This window comes from Eurypyga helias, unplaced genomic scaffold (assembly GCF_000690775.1).
Source record: "Eurypyga helias isolate BGI_N326 unplaced genomic scaffold, ASM69077v1 scaffold3499, whole genome shotgun sequence".
Lineage (NCBI taxonomy): Eukaryota > Metazoa > Chordata > Aves > Eurypygiformes > Eurypygidae > Eurypyga > Eurypyga helias.
Genome location: NW_010271232.1, coordinates 69,542 through 85,299, shown reverse-complemented (window position 1 = coordinate 85,299; position 15,758 = coordinate 69,542). Strand labels below are relative to the sequence as shown.

Here is a 15,758-nt window from a genome sequence, read left to right as displayed (position 1 = left end):
CCCCCGTGCTTGGAAACAGGGAGAGGAGGTAACGTGGGCTCCCTCCCCAAAGGAGGCTGCTCATCTCCAAACGTGCAAACGGAGGGAAAAGAAAATGCTGGTAATTAATGAGATGAAGTAATAAGTAATGAAATGATGAACAGTGGAATACAAAGAGCTCTACTATTCAATGGCCATAGTTTCTTTTAAACAAGGCCTGAAGAGACTGCAAGGAAGATACATGCTCAGGTTGATGCTGAAGTTGCAGTGGAAGCACGTACTCACAAACTATATCCAATTTTAGCAACCATTATGCTGACTGGTACTCCTAAAAACTACCTGAGATGTGTAGCACCAGTAACAGTCAGGAAAGCTGCTTTTTTTCATACAGCTTAAGAAATATATTCATCTATTAGTTCTAATTTTTAAACTGGAAGACTTTGAGAAGGAGGCATTAGTGTGCCTGGCTAAATGCTACCGCAGAGCTGTACACGAGCGCCCAGCTTGGAGATCTTTTCCCACACACCAAGGAGGAGGTGAGCATAAAGGTCCCACATTCCCAAATTAACCACAGAAATAAAACATAGCTGCAACTTGACTGGGTAACTTCTCCAAAATGAATGCTACGAACCCATAACCACACTTCAGAGTGAATTAAATGTGTCTTCAGAACCCAGCATGAATCTCCTCTCTGCTGCATTGATATGAAAATACGTTGGTTCTTTGTCACTGTAATTCAGCCTCAAGGAATATCTGCCTAGAAAACAGTGTTTGCTCCATGATTATGTATTTTACTTTAGCACTTTTATAACAGTAAATCTACAGCCACAATGAGGATGGAGTCATCTTCAGAAGGATATTGACCACTTGGAGCGAGTCCAGAGGAGGCCACGAAGATGATCAGAGGGCTGGAGCACCTCTGCTATGACGAAAGGCTGCAAGAGTTGGGCTTGTTCAGCCTGGAGAAGAGGAGGCTCCGGGGAGACCTCATTGCAGCTTTCCAGTATCTGAAGGGGCTACAAGGATGCTGGGAGGGGACTTTTTACAAGGGCCTGTAGTGACAGAACAAGGGGTAATGGGTACAAATTGAAAGTGGGGAGGTTTAGATTAGATATCAGGAAGAAATTCTTCCTGGAGAGGGTGGGGAGGCACTGGGACAGGTTGCCCAGAGAAGCTGTGGATGCCCCATCCCTAGAAGTGTCCAAGGCCAGGCTGGATGTGGCTTGGAGCAACCTGGTCTAGTGCAAGGGGTCCCTGCCCATGGCAGGGGGGTTGGAACTGGATGGTCTTTAAGGTCCCTTCCAACCCAAACCATTCCATGATTCTATGATTCAAGTTTGGTCACTGGGTGCTTCAATGCACAGAAAAGAACACCACGAGGACAGGAATTTCTCTACAAACACCGACCATTTGCAAAGCATCGCTGATGGGCACAGGAGCGATGCAAGGCAGCCTGGGGAGGACAGATGTAGGCAAGAGGCAGAAACAACCAGATGATGGCTTGTCATGGTGGCCAATGTTATATTAAGAATGAACTTGAAGCACTGACTTCACGCTGCCTTCCCAGGTCCCAGTAAGGTGCCTTGACAGTGATTCTCCCAGCGTTATTGATACCTGAAAGGCTGCCAGGAAGGTTTTCATGGTCCAAATGCCAGGGAAATGGCACAGAATCTGATCACACACACATCACAGACAGACTACAACAGCTGCCCTTATGAGGAGCCAACTGATATCCTATGGTTTGAAATCAAGACAGCCACGGCCAACTGCTTCCGAGCCGCAATCTCCAGCCACACAGAGAGAATGTGGAAACTTCACCAGTACGTGCCAGCGGGCTTGCGGGTCAGCGTGCACAGAACTGCTTGGCTGACTTAGTTGTTCAGCTCCAAACTTTAAAAATGCATTTGCACCTAGCACAAAAGGCGCCAACCTTCTCAATCCAACACAAAGACTCAAAAATCAGTCATCAAACACACAGCGTTGCAAGGGATTCTTGCAGTCCAGCTCAGCTACTGAAAAGCCATGTGATCTTCCTTTTTTACAGACTACAGTAACCACAGACATTCCATGTCACACAATTTCATTAACCCGGAATGCCAGCGAATGACTGCAAAGCACTCCCTCTCTTCTTTTTGATTCAACAACAAAAAATAGCTCAGATCTGGGAGGATCTGTCAGCATCCCCGGACTGATCACTTGTGTGACCTCAAGGGACTAAGGGTTCGGTTCTCCATGTGCTAATTCCAACCGTGCTCTGGAGCACCAGCTCAGACAGCTCTGCCTGCCCAACACGAAACAGTAAAATGGAAGAAATAATCATGAAAGAGGGAGAAATGGGGTGGAGGAAATAGGAGCTTCTCCATTGCCATCATGTGGCCAGCGAGCTCTTCCCGTAGCGCATCAGGATGGTAATCCCGAATACAGACTGCCAGCCTGAAAAACGCCCTCTCCCCACCTTGTTTCCCTCAGAGCAGCCAGTGTCGCAGCATCCTTCTGTTACCAGGTGAACGGGAAGATCTACCCAGGACACCGTTAACTACCTGCCCACTCAGCAGCTTCTGTACCGACACAGATTACAGGAATATGTGTTACATAAATAAAAATATAACGTGGATACCTGGGCTTGTCATCATTCCACAGTATGTCTGTTAATATCACAACTACAGTAAAACATAGATTGCATTCCGATTTCTTTTCCCAAGGGATGGTAAGAAGTAATCTCCCTGTTGTTACAAATGTTTTATTTTGAAAATAAAGCTTTTATGCACATTATAGTTGATCTAAATACAGTAGATCTTGGGTTTTTAAATCACCAGATAATATGCAATTATCTCAAGCTAGATTCTGATTTTGAAACAAGCTCTAATTAGCTCCCCATTTTATGCTGCTATAATCCTTTCTTCAACTCCCATGAGTGTTACTATTGCTAAGCAGCATGAGGTTAGGAATGATGGATGATACCCAGAAAGGAAGACAAACAAAAGGGAAATTCAAAATCCCCTGAGATCACCCGCAGCTGTATCGGCAAATGAAGATTTCCACATTAGGTCATAAGACGACCCTTACAGAAACACATACCAAAAAGGCAAGTCTTTTTCCCACTGAGTATTTGCAAGTCTTTAATGTAGTATATAGAGAGTATATGTCCTTCACAGAGGATGAATACAAAAGCGAATAGAAATTCAGCTTTCCTGGGACTAGCTACGAAATCAACAGCGCCAAAAGAAGAAACTTTGTCTTCATGTCATATAGATGCTCAGTAAAGACATAAGACCCCAAAATAAACTAATACAGGCTATATGCAGTACAAGTATTTAGAAAAATCTCCAAGCACATAAACCTTCTTCTGGCACATGGCTACTGTCCAAACCCAACCCAGCGCTGATCATCAGTAATGCAACTAAATAAGGGCCAAATTCATCGGGAAAAAACGCTGATGCAGTTGGGTGACACTAATTCAACTCCTTCTTTCCATGTGATTTGGTCCGTGCTTTTGACACATAAATCAGTAAAAAGGCAGATTTACCCAAGGGCATTAGAGCATTTAGGTGGAAAGAAACACACAGAAAAAAATGTTAGGAAAGGCACAGTGATACTATTTTTGACCACCTAGGGTACAGGCACCATTTTTGTGTAAAACACGTTCACTGAAACTTGCATAAAATCACCAAAGCCTTGATGAAAGGTCACAGGCAGAAAATACAGACATCTATCACGTTGTGAGTTTGGGATAGATTGTGTTTTTTGAAAATCCATAAATACAGATTTCAAAGAAGAAAACCAAGCCTGGTGTGCTCTCTCCCTCTCTCTCGTGCTTATCCATTCATTCTCACATATAAAAGCCTGATGGGTCCATCTGTCCACGTGTGACAATGGAAAATTACCGGACAAAAGAACAGATTTTCATGAATGAGGTGTTAATCAAAACCTTGTGATCTAGAAGTGTATCTAACGGGGTCAGAAATCCAGAAAATCTTGCTAGTTTGACAGAATAGTGCCAAACTGTAATGAAAATACTCACAGCTAATAAAAGTTGGAGTCGTTACTATGCATGTTGACACTCCGTACACAGAAGACCTTCTTGGCAAAGCACTCAGGAGCCACTGAACGTATTAGTTTAATTTCACTTCTTTCCCTTCATGCATTCAACAAGTTCCAAGCCAATTATATTACATGGAAAAGGCTCCAGACCTTTTCTCATCTCAAAACTGTTCTGATTAATTTCTGTTTTAAAATTACAAGTATTCAACCTTTTCTGCCTTGATTTTCCTAGGAAATGTCTCAGAAGACCAGAAAATTGGAGCTGTCTTTTTTTCTTCCTGCCCTGGAGTGGAGGATCTTTCACAAATGCATAATTATTATTACCTTTTCCAAACTGTTTGCTGCGCTTTTAATTACAGAACAGCTGCTAATAAAAGAAAACTACCAAACTGCCCTTCCTCACCCAAAGAATTTGGGTTCTCTCTTTTGTTCTGCATGGTATCACAACCTTCCTTATCCCTTTGTACAGAAAAGAACGTCGGGTACGGCAATTTTATTTTTCATCATCAGAAAGGAAGAAGAGAAGGGCATGAGCCCATTTTCTCATTTGTAAGTCTGCTTTAAGGGAAGAAGGAGGGCGATCATCAATAATACGATTTTATTAGCTGATAGGAATGTGTCACCTCACAAAATATTAGCTCAAGGGCAGGAACTGACAAATGAGATTGGGAGTGTGGGAGGGGAGCGAAATATCACGGCAGCAAAACTGAACTTCCTGAAGGAAATCACTCTCCGCTACCAGCGATCCTCACGGGAATCCATAAGGTGGTTGGGTTTTAATACTATGGGCTTGTCTTTCAATCTTTTATAATTACACTTAGTCATAAATATGATGATTAGCAATAACAATGCAGCCTTTTCCCAGCTCCTCTGATTTCAAATTCCTCCTAAAACGGCTACAATTAATTACTCATATTTTCCATGGTGTCTTAGGCATTTATAACTAACAGTTCCTCTTGTACAGTACTGACGCTACAAAAAGTAGTCAGTGGCTCGCTTTCAATGAGCAGCGGCGTACAAAGCGTCGCAGGAAATTTCCATGTTCGCTAAATGCCTGGCTCTAAGTAACAATAGCCCTGTGATTGCAAATAATTTTTTTCCCGTTTTGGTTTGTTTTCATGGCTTGTTCTTACCAGGGGCATTTTTTCTTTTTTCTTTTCTTTTTTTTTGCTTTTATCTATTTATTTTCTTAAGAAAAACGTGGACTGAATATCATTCACCGATTTTCTTCCAGTAAAATCTTTTAGAATGCAAAATAGAATCATAGAATCACAGACTGGTTTGGGTTGGAAAGGACCTTAAAGCCCATCTAGTTCCAACCCCCCTGCCATGGGCAGGGACACCTTCCACTAGACCAGGTTGCTCCAAGCCTCATCCAGCCTGGCCTTGGACACTTCCAGGGATGGGGCATCCACGGCTTCTCTGGGCAACCTGTCCCTGTGCCTCCCCACAATAGTTTCCCACTAGAGTGAGAAGAACCAGTTTGGCTGGGATATTCCGAATAAACCCAGCAAGCTCCAGGAAAAAAGTGTGTTTCAGACAGGCAGAAAGGTGGAAGCAGAACACAACCCATCCATCTCTGTATCCTGAAATGCAATAATTCTCCCATACAGGGCACTGGCTGTAGCAGGGCACCAGTATTTTTCTAGAGTGCAAAACAGCCTGGGTGGTTTACTTGTTAAGCGTATCATGGGTAAAAAGTCCGTGTGGGTAGAGTTTGGTATCCAACAGCAGGATCGCAGCTGTTCTGTTCCAGCCTCCTTCCTATACTGTGGCCATCTTATAAAACCTGCAGCAATTCCCTTCTCTGACACCTCACTGCTGCATCTGCCTTTTTTTTTGCAAACAGAGAGGGAATTAAAAAGGTCGGCTTGGAATATTTAACGAAGCTTGAAAAAGAAAGACATAACCTGGTCTCTTCCCCACCTTCACATTAACAAAGCAGATTTTGTGCAAATGGAAGTGGGAAAAAAATATGCCAGCGAGTAAGGCAGCTGGAGTATGTAGATCACATTACAAACGAAAGGCTTGTTTTACAGCCATTGTCACATGTCAAGTTGATAAGCTGAACTATGGTTAAAAAAACCCTACAGAGCCAGTGATCTCTAAGATCAGACAGTCTCTTTACCTAATATATGCAGCTAAATATGTGTACTCCCTACATCTGCCATAACAACAAGGAGAGAACGAGAAATTAACTGTGTTAATAAAAAAACTGAAGGGTCTCCTGTATGATACAACAAAACGTGAGAAACCTCTCGGCATCAAAGCAAAAGAAATGTAACAAAAGCACAGAGAATTATTTCAGAGCAAATCATTGAAACCAGCTGATTACCTGAGCTTGCACATCCCTGCTGTAGGGAATCCTGTAATGATGTCACAGAGTGAAGGACTAGATAAGAGAGGAAAGGAAAATCAGGGAACAATAAAAGGAGATGCCAAACCACAAACTAAACAGTAAGCAGGCTCAACAAATAGCACACGGCTGATCTCGGCGAGGGCACGCTGCTCATCTGAGTCAGTGGCATGCTACGGGTACAACCGAGGCCGAACTCTAGTCTGGCCTTTCTGTATCGACAGGTATTAGGATAAGAGAGAGCCACAACAAAAGCATAATTGCAACACAGCATTCCCCCTTTAAAGCTTAGTTCTTCTAGCTCACCTCCAGCGAAAGCAATTGAGATTCTCCTTGGACAGTAAAAAAATCCCCTACGCAACCCTAGAAAACAGTGCACGAGACTTTCCAGCTCTTTGGCCCAAATTTTTTGAATTACGTATCATATTCGTGCCTAGATAATATCATCCTAATCAGGAACTTGATAACTGCTGCTTATCAATTACAGATAAACGAGTGCTTAGTTGGTCACCACTCCCAGCACATCCCTCTAGGGGCCGGCTGGGCTGCGAGGGTGGACGCTGCCACTTCCAGTAACGCCTGGACTAGCACCGGGTGCGCGTCTCGCTTACTGCAAATTGAAAAAGAAAAAAAAAAAAAGACTTCCTCCTCCTCAACTCAAACAACATAGTGGAATTTTAATTACCTTGTCCTTGTTGCTGCCCTTGTGCAGGCAGGACACACTGTCCCAGCTCACCATTCAACCAGAGCTGCATACGAATAAATGGTTCTCGGCCTTTTTGGGTCAATTTACTCCATGGCTTTGGCCTGGAGAGCATGTCACTGACACTTCCTTGGGACAGCCCCAATACCTGAAGTGAAGCAACCAAGAATGGCACGTTAAGACATTTGATGTGGGAGGGGGGGTAATTTAAGTCACTTTGGTTTGTTTTACTGCTGTGTCGCTCAAGTCGTTTTGATATGGACAATTAATAAAACTGCCAATTGACATCTGTAGGTAACTGATGGCAACTGCCGTGGTTTCCTCTGGAGCGTGGGGGTTTTTTCCTGCAGGAACGGAGCGGCAGCACAAACGGCAGAAGGATGGTGCGAGATTTGCATGCTTTTCATATTTTGTGTCAAACACTTTCATCAGTTCTAACAGGAAAAACACAGAGTCCAGGCACACACAGGCAGATAAAACAGGACATGATTGGCATGTATTTTGTTCTCAAACAAAAATAATTGGGACTTTTGAGACTAGGCCTATATTGGGTTGATTTTTTTTGGGTATGAATTATAATGATGTGTGTTTTCACCTGTAGCAGCGGCTGCTCCACGTAAGTAAATATTTAAGAATACAGCCGACTGCTGCGGAGGGGGAATTTCAGACAGGCGGAACGCAATTACTTGCCTGGAATTCAGCACAGGTACAGGGGTTAAAAATCATGCTCAGTGAAAGCTGCCATGGGATCCTTAATGACCCCAAGAGCTCAGGCTTTTCATTTTACCTCTTAGTGAAAAGGTAATAGCGCGATGCCAGCTCCTGTTACACTATTATACTGAGTCAATTCCTTATAGGAAGATGAAACACCAGATGTCCACCACTTCTTATAGGCTGGGAAGGGTGTTCTGGTGGTTGGGGACCCCCCCGAAATCCCACGTGCTCATCGCTTAGGGCCCACGACGTGAGAACTTCAGAAAGCCTTATCATGCATCGCGTGCCCGTAAGCAAACATTGCTCAAAAAGGGCTCAGAGCACGCTAAGACACCACGCGCCAGGCACAAGAAATGACTGCGAATTCTTGATTTCAGGCTAAGGAGAGGTAGGGATTTTCCGTGTGCTTGTTTAAATACCCTTGAGAGCATTTCCAAATATTAAAAAAAAAAAAGGAAAAATGCTCTTGTGTCCATAATCTTCACTTACAACAAATTTAAGACTCTCCAGTCATGGCAATGGTATTACTCAAATATTCCATGAATTCATTACATTAAGCATGAAATACCGAGTCTCAATAACGTTTGCTTCAGCTTTCACTGTTTCTAAACTCGGGGGCCCCATTTCTGATTACAAGTGGCTGAAGCCAATTTGTATAAAAACCTATGCAATTCACAAAATGCTGGAAAACTAAACACTTTGCTGCGTGAGCTTATTTTTTAAATACCGAACATCCGCAACGAAACCATTTTTCCACAAGACATACGTGGCACATCCCCCTCCGTTCGACTGCGCTCCGTACCAACGTAAGGAGCACAACGCACATTGACAATAGTGGTGTAACAAGAGAGATCCGGTTCTTTACCTTTTCCCCAAAGATCCTTTGGCAGATGCCATTCTTTGCTAGCTTTTCTTTGACCTGACGCGTTAGCTCTATCGTATCCACCTCCTGGTACATATAAATCTCATACTGCTCGGGTGTCAGTGGAGGAACCGAAGGTTTGGATGGCTTTGACAAAGACACGATAGGGGATGAAGGGAGGGGGCTATTTTGTGGTGTCTCACTGCGACTTGCCCCAGTCATGCTCAATTCAGAACTCTGGGAGTACGGAGATTCAGCGTTTGGCCACTTGAAGAAGATGGTCCTTGGAGCTGGCTACGATCTGGCCTAGTCTGATTGCTGACCTTTTCTTTTCCACCACTGGCTTCCTCAACTTTTACGTCTTCGGGAAGAGCTGTATTTCTTCTCTCATGCTGCACAGTATTCCACCAATGGTCCTTCCAAACACCACCACGTCCCAACTCATTTTTAACATGCCTCAACATACCCTGGGCAGAATCACTTATTCCATGAAGCTCTAGAACAGGTGCCTCCTGAGGCTCCTTTTTGAGCCCAGAGAGGTTCTGCAATGCAGAGATACTGGAATCAGTGACAGATGAATGTTTCTTCAGGGATATGGCCAAAGGAGAATAGCTGGAAACCGAAGACATTGCAGGTGTAGATACTAGTTTGGGGGACAGGATAGAAATGTCAGCTTGAGATAAAGGTGGTGTTTTTAAGGCAGGTTCAAGGGCAGCCTGCTGTGCCTCCATTTCGCGTCGGGCTTGTTGCAGAATGGATCGAATAGCATCATCAGAATTGCCACTGCTAGATGCAGAAGGCGGCTGAGCCGGCTCAGCTATGAAAAACAACCAAAAGACTAAATGCAACAGAGGAATATGCTTTATATTCAACACGTGCTACTGTACATATTTCCCTGTCAGAAAAAGGGCTGCAATACGTTTCTGGATGGGAGGGAGGAGTTTTCACTAAGCAAAGATTTGCACTTTTCAAAATAAGGTAAGATTTCCAAAGTTCTTCACTGGAAAATTTTTATAGTTGCCAAAGTGCTGGACATGTGCACGCACAGACCCAACTGCAGAAGTCTAGGACTACCTGCGTGCCTTCCACCGCTGTAAAAATTTTCAAATAAATGCCTTTGAAAATCAAGCCTTCACCCCTTCCTCCCCCACCCCAAGTGCCCAATAACATTTTACAGTTCTATTTACAGAGTTATTTAACCTTTCACTTCTCTCTATCTCCACAAATGAATCGTAACACGCACTCCAAACTGAACACAGCTGCGTTCACCTGGACAGACTATTTAGACCCTCTTACAATATAAATAAGGTGAGTCCTTTTAACTCCCAAAACATAACACACAAATTACAACAGAGCAAGAACTTCAGTGAGAGACTTCATTCTTTCATTTGACAAGCTAAATATGCTCCTGCTTCCTGTTTTCTTTTTCCAAGGTCCCAACCACTGAAACAGCTCGACAAAAAGCAGGCTGATGCCTGGCCATCACTCTGCCTCGTCCCAAGCCCTACAGCGGAGCCACGGGCGCCTTCCGAAGAGCTGACACGTAAATGCAGTATTTCAGTGGTGATCCAGGACTCGTGTGGCTGTGCTGCAGCCGTCGGGGTGAGCAGAGACTGGAACGTGGGTGTAGAGTTATCTCTGCAGCGCCGGGTGGTTTTTGCAATGGCATCTGTTTCCATTTAAGCCAGTCTCTGCTGAGGTCCCCAGTGCTGGAAAACTAATTCCTCTGAAAGCTGCTCTACAAAGAATGGGGTAACTGAAGCCCTAGATAGTAGCAGGGAACCCATACACTGCAAGAAGTGGCCTCAAAGTGAAATGAGATTTGAAACATGCTGCGTATTATTCTAGTAATTTTATGCCTCATCTGAATACACTGCCGAATTGGCCTCCCTACATTCCTTCCTGTCACACACGATAAAGTACATGAAAAGCTAAGAAATGGGAAAGACAGGGGGATCATCTCTTCTGTTTTATCTCCTGGTTTCACAGGGAGTTTTGAGGCTGAATTAGTATTTGAAAGGAAGCCTGAGATTCTCAGATGAAACATGCTCCTGAACAACGTGCTTGCAGTTCCCTGCACACAGCCCACGTTTTTCCCTGTGTAATCATTACTTGTATGAAGTCACATTATTTAAAACTTATACTAACTAGTCCTTCATATTTTGCCATGGGTTTAGCTTAGTTTTAAATTAAAAGACAGTTATCCAAAACTGTAAATGAGTATTTACACTAAAAAATGAAACAGAAGCAATGCACAGTACTCTCTACTTCAGCATTAGCCCTTCAGCAGTACTGGAAATCCTTTTGGAGTTGGGAGGGCTACGGAGTAGACAGAAATGTTAACTACATGACAGCGTACAATGAGAAATGAAACTTATCTCAGGCTAAGACGTTAAATTAATGATGTTTTTGGGAAAGGAAATGCTTTTTGGATTTACCAGCTCATTCACTGAGTGCATTCTGTAACCAAAAATAGTGTCCTAAGAGTTAGAACTGAGTTTGTCTGTACTGTAACTTCAGTACACGATGTCCACAGTAGGATGGTACTGTGTGACTGGTAATTGCTGGCTAGGTTGTGACCTCTGCCCAAACCAACCCATTCAGTTCCCTCTCCCATGCAGTTGTGTCCCTGGGGCCTGAGTTAGATCGAAGAGAAGAGAAAGCAGGAGCCATTCCCTTTCCAAGGAGCAAACTGGCAGAAGAAAGGATTTTGAGGGTTCGTCCTGCACAGTGACTGCCTGTGGGTCTGGAGTGCTGTAAGGAAGGCAGAGCTCTGCACTTGGAAAAACGGTGTTTAGGAATCTCACAGCATCACTGCCCCAGGAGTGGGGCATAGCAGAGCGGGCAGAGCATTGAGCAGAGACCCTGCCAAGGCGTGACACATGTAACCTTAACTTGGGCTGCCTTATAGGCAGAAACAACTCCCCTAAATAACACAAAAAAAGAAAAAAAAGCAGCTCTTCAAACCTACATTCAAAGTTTTAAGAATATAATTAACTGACCAGAAAGCTCCTGGTAATTGTTTTAATTAAATTCTGAAATAAAAGGAGCAAGAGACAAAATGAGAGCGTACCTGTTTTCTGTACTTGCAGCTCCCTTTTGGCTTGTTCGAGAATGGATTTGATGGCTTCATCAGAGCCAGACTCTGTGGTTCGGATTCTTGTGGTTATATTACCTGAAGAGGAAAACAAAACCCATGACACCGGGAAAACTTTTGGGTCTTTTTAACACAAAGATGGACAGCACATGCCGATCTCCCGCCAGCGTGACCTGAGGACGGTTTACACGTGACCTTTACCAACATTTACAACACCAAGAACCCACTTCACATCATAAAAGAAAAATATCCTCGTTGTGCAAAAGCCCGCCTGCGAGCTGCGCTGGAGCGATGAGAGCACCGGGATCATCAGAGGAATAACTAGGTGGTCAGATATTCCTTTTCCAGGGTAACATATATAGGCCTATTTTTTTCCTTTTTCTTTTTTGGAGGGGGAGAGGAAACAGAAGGGAAAAGAACCGGAGGGGAAAGGAAGAAAGCTAAAAATGTAAGATCAGGAATCACCTTAAAAATTGCATCAGCTGCTAGGCACAGTAGGATGAGTATACATTCAGCCCAAAAAACGTAACTAGAAAAAACTGAATTTAACTTTCTAGAGGTTAATACACTAAGAGAAGCAGTCATTTAAATGCAGACACCATTTGAAGTACTCTCCAGCTAAGAGCTAATACTTGGTTGCTTGGTTTTTTTAACCACTAAGGGGAAGAAAAGAAGGGAAAACGGCGACTGTGAATGCTACTGCACCTAACTGCATTTTTCATTCTGAGGTTATCATTTGTAGGTGAGCTAGATAATTTCTGACTGGAGTCAAAATAACTAGTGTTTCAGGGTACCTGTTTTTGCTTCTTCCTCTTGCTAAAAGAAAAATTGCTAAAAGAAAAATTCTGCTACTAATCTATAAGGAAGAAAAAAGTCCCTACTTCCTGTTCAGTGATAATTTATTGATCTGATGGTCACTTATCTTGTTATCCTTTTCACAGACCACACTGAAGTAAGTATCACACTAATTAAACAGCGTATTACACTGTATTTGTCAACATAAGCCCCATGAAAAGAAAGAAGTAAATCTAGAGCAGAAGCAGTACGCAACTGATGTTGGATCATACGTAACTGTGCAACTTTCTCCCTCCAAAGTCACAAAAATAGCAAAGAGAGCATTTCAAGAGATTTTACAGAGCCACTTCTATCTCTTTCTATCTGCGCACGCGGTGAGGTTGGGGGTGGGAAAAGTACCCAAACAGCGTTACGTTAGTACAGCAGCAGGAGAATTAAAAAAGCAAAGTGCTCGTCTAACCCATGGTTTGTTTTATACTTACTGTCTGTTTTTCTATCAGATTCCAGGCCAGAATCAAACTGCACAGTTTTAAGGAAACACACAGCTAAAGCACACTCCACTTCCTAGGTATTGACTGCAAAGAAAAACACCTGCCTGTGACGTACCTTCAGACCCATTTCTTCGTTTCGGTACTTCCTGAAATAGTCTGTTCAGGTTCTGGCCTGGATTCTCTGTTGAAAAACAAGTTTGGTAAGAACAAAACAATCAGGGGATGGTTGCTCTGACATCACGGGCTGTGTGACAATGAGAAGCCAGCAGCCCGTCTCAGGGCGCGAGGGTTCCAGCCGCCCTCGCCCCCTCGAGCCTCTGCCTGAGCGCGGGAGGAGCTGGCCACTTTGGAAGAAGCAAGGCTGGCTGATTTGTTAATAAAGATTACAGCTACGTTCGGAAAGGAGATTAGACAGATATAAATAAATGTCTAGAGATACCAAAAATGAAGAGGTTAAAGATGGGCAGATAATCCCCTCAAGTACAATCATTCAAAGGAAGAGCAGATTATAAATCTAACAGTGTGCACTTTCAATTAAACAAAATTTAGGAAAATCCTGCCTGTCCTGTCCAATATTTCTTGACTGTAAACAACTTACTTTTCAGTTTCTCTAAATGTAAATCTCAGTCTTCGCTTAGGATGAATCACAGTGAAATGCATGTTATTTCTTAGAATCGCTGCCTTAAATATGCAAAGCTGCTTTAAATTAGGACTGTTTTTTAATTACTCATCTCATGCATCACCTATGATGTTCTGTCAAAACACTTTGAGAAACACCAATCGCACAAGACACAACAAAAGCCTAGCCTCAATAAACAACCCCAAGCAAAAATTTTCAAGTATTTCTGAGGGCTGATACCCTTAGTAGCTACTGACCCTTTTCACTCTGTGTTTAGCTCTGACATGGAGCTGTTGGGAAGTGAGGGATGTAAGTGTCCCTGCTGCTTGCTCCTGCTGACAAACACAAGCCAGCAGCTAAAAAAAAGCATAAGCAAAGATACTAACCTGCTTGAGTGCTGAAAAGCAGAGTTAGAAAGCTGTTACGTTCTGCACCCGACATCTGGTTTGGGTGAAAACAGCAGCAATGCACAAACGGCCCCGTACAGGCGAAGCTTCTGGTTTTTAACATTTGTAACTAACAGGAAAACAGGGCCAGACCCTCAGCCGGTGAGTGCTTACCTCTTTGTCTACCCTGGATGCTGCGAAGAGCCAAGATGTTCTGCTCGTCCGAGAGGAACTGCTTCATCTTATGAAATGGCTCCTTGCCTCTCACAGTCAGTTTATTCCATGGCTTTGGCCGGGCTAGTATCTCGCTCACAGACCCTTGCGACAGTCCCAACACATAATGTCCAAATATCCGCTGTCCAATATTGTGCTTGATCAACTGCTCTTTCACCTGACGTGCAATTTCGGCCGTGTCTATCTCCTCGCCTTCAGAGATGCTCCCAGCACTTTCTGACTGGCTGGGAGAGGGGGCCATGCCATTTACGTCCGGACTTTGTTGTAATGGACTTTGGGAAGATATGGAGTTTGTGCTGTAAGGACCTGTTGAAAAAATCATGCTTGTGCTTCCTGCTTCCTGCATTGCCTTGGAGTAGAAGGACTGCATTAGCTGTCGCTGGAGGAGAGAGTTTAGTGCAAATTTTCCTGTGGAGGCCAGGGGTAAGCTGGGGCTCGCCAGGGATGAGCTGAAAAAGTCTTGACTTAAACCCGTTGGTGAGAACTGGTGTGTACCATTAGTATTGGAAGCCTGCTCCCCCGCGTTGCGGAGCAACTGAGAAGGAGGGGAGGCCGGCAAGGTTGCAGGACGCTGACTCTCAGGCTGGTCTTTCCCTTTTCTCCTGGCTGACCCTACAAGGAAGGTCAAACATAATGCATTATGGGGGATCAAAGAGGGAAAAACCAAGATAAAAAAATGCAAAGTTTGCCCCGCAAAGGGAAAAAGTGCAGATTTACACGGGCCAATGAAGTAGTGGTGGGATTTTTGTTTTCGTTTTGGTTTGTTTTCTTTTTTCTTATTTTCTTCTTTTTTTTCCATAATTGAAATTTTAATAAGCCAAACAAGGCCCCCAAAACAAACAACATGCATTTCATGTTTGCACCTTTCTTGTATGTTGCAGCCTGGAGAATCCCCCTTACAGACATTAGAACTAGAACAGTTACATGAAGTGCAGTTACACATTTAAAATAAATGCAGTTACAGACAGCAAGTCTCTTTGTTGTCTCTCATTCAAGACATTACTCATTGGACCTGACTGAACCCAAATGCAGCAAACATTTACATTTTGGAACAAACCAATTTGAATAAAGGAATCACCGTTAGGTGGATGCACCAAGATCACTCAGTTAAAAGCCATAAAACGCTTCAGAATTCAGTAATCCCAGGGCCAGTGGCAACTTTTAACTTTTCTTCCAGCTGCAAAAACCATAAGCATTCAAGAACCTGGAAATTCCATGACTTGCCATTTAAAAAATGTGCACGCAAGATGTAAAAAGCCCACATTAGGAAAGCTAAACGGCAAACACACTTTGCTAAAAAGAAAGTATTTTGGTTTTCCGAGCTGACCTGCCGGTAGTATATCTAAATGCATCAGACAGGAAGATTATTGTGTTCTACATGCAAACGTTTTGCATAACACCGTGTGCGGGGGAAGAGACTTCTGGTGCCACGGATGAATTTGTTCCCAAAACAGAAGACAGCCTCAAACGCTACCACTTGG

General features: G+C 43.5%; 1 protein-coding gene across 1 annotated transcript in view; it reads right to left on the bottom strand.

Moving 5' to 3' along the window:
* The window catches only part of CUX1 (cut-like homeobox 1), a 110,292-nt gene that overhangs the window by 29,324 nt on the left and 65,210 nt on the right, over positions 1-15,758 (bottom strand). The window contains exons 11-15 of the mRNA XM_010158718.1: positions 14,218-14,889; positions 11,714-11,830; positions 8,979-9,472; positions 8,659-8,892; positions 7,062-7,227 (exon numbers count right to left, since the gene is read on the bottom strand). Coding sequence (XP_010157020.1) covers positions 7,062-7,227; positions 8,659-8,892; positions 8,979-9,472; positions 11,714-11,830; positions 14,218-14,889 — 1,683 coding nt within the window. The remainder of the gene's footprint in view (positions 1-7,061; positions 7,228-8,658; positions 8,893-8,978; positions 9,473-11,713; positions 11,831-14,217; positions 14,890-15,758) is intronic.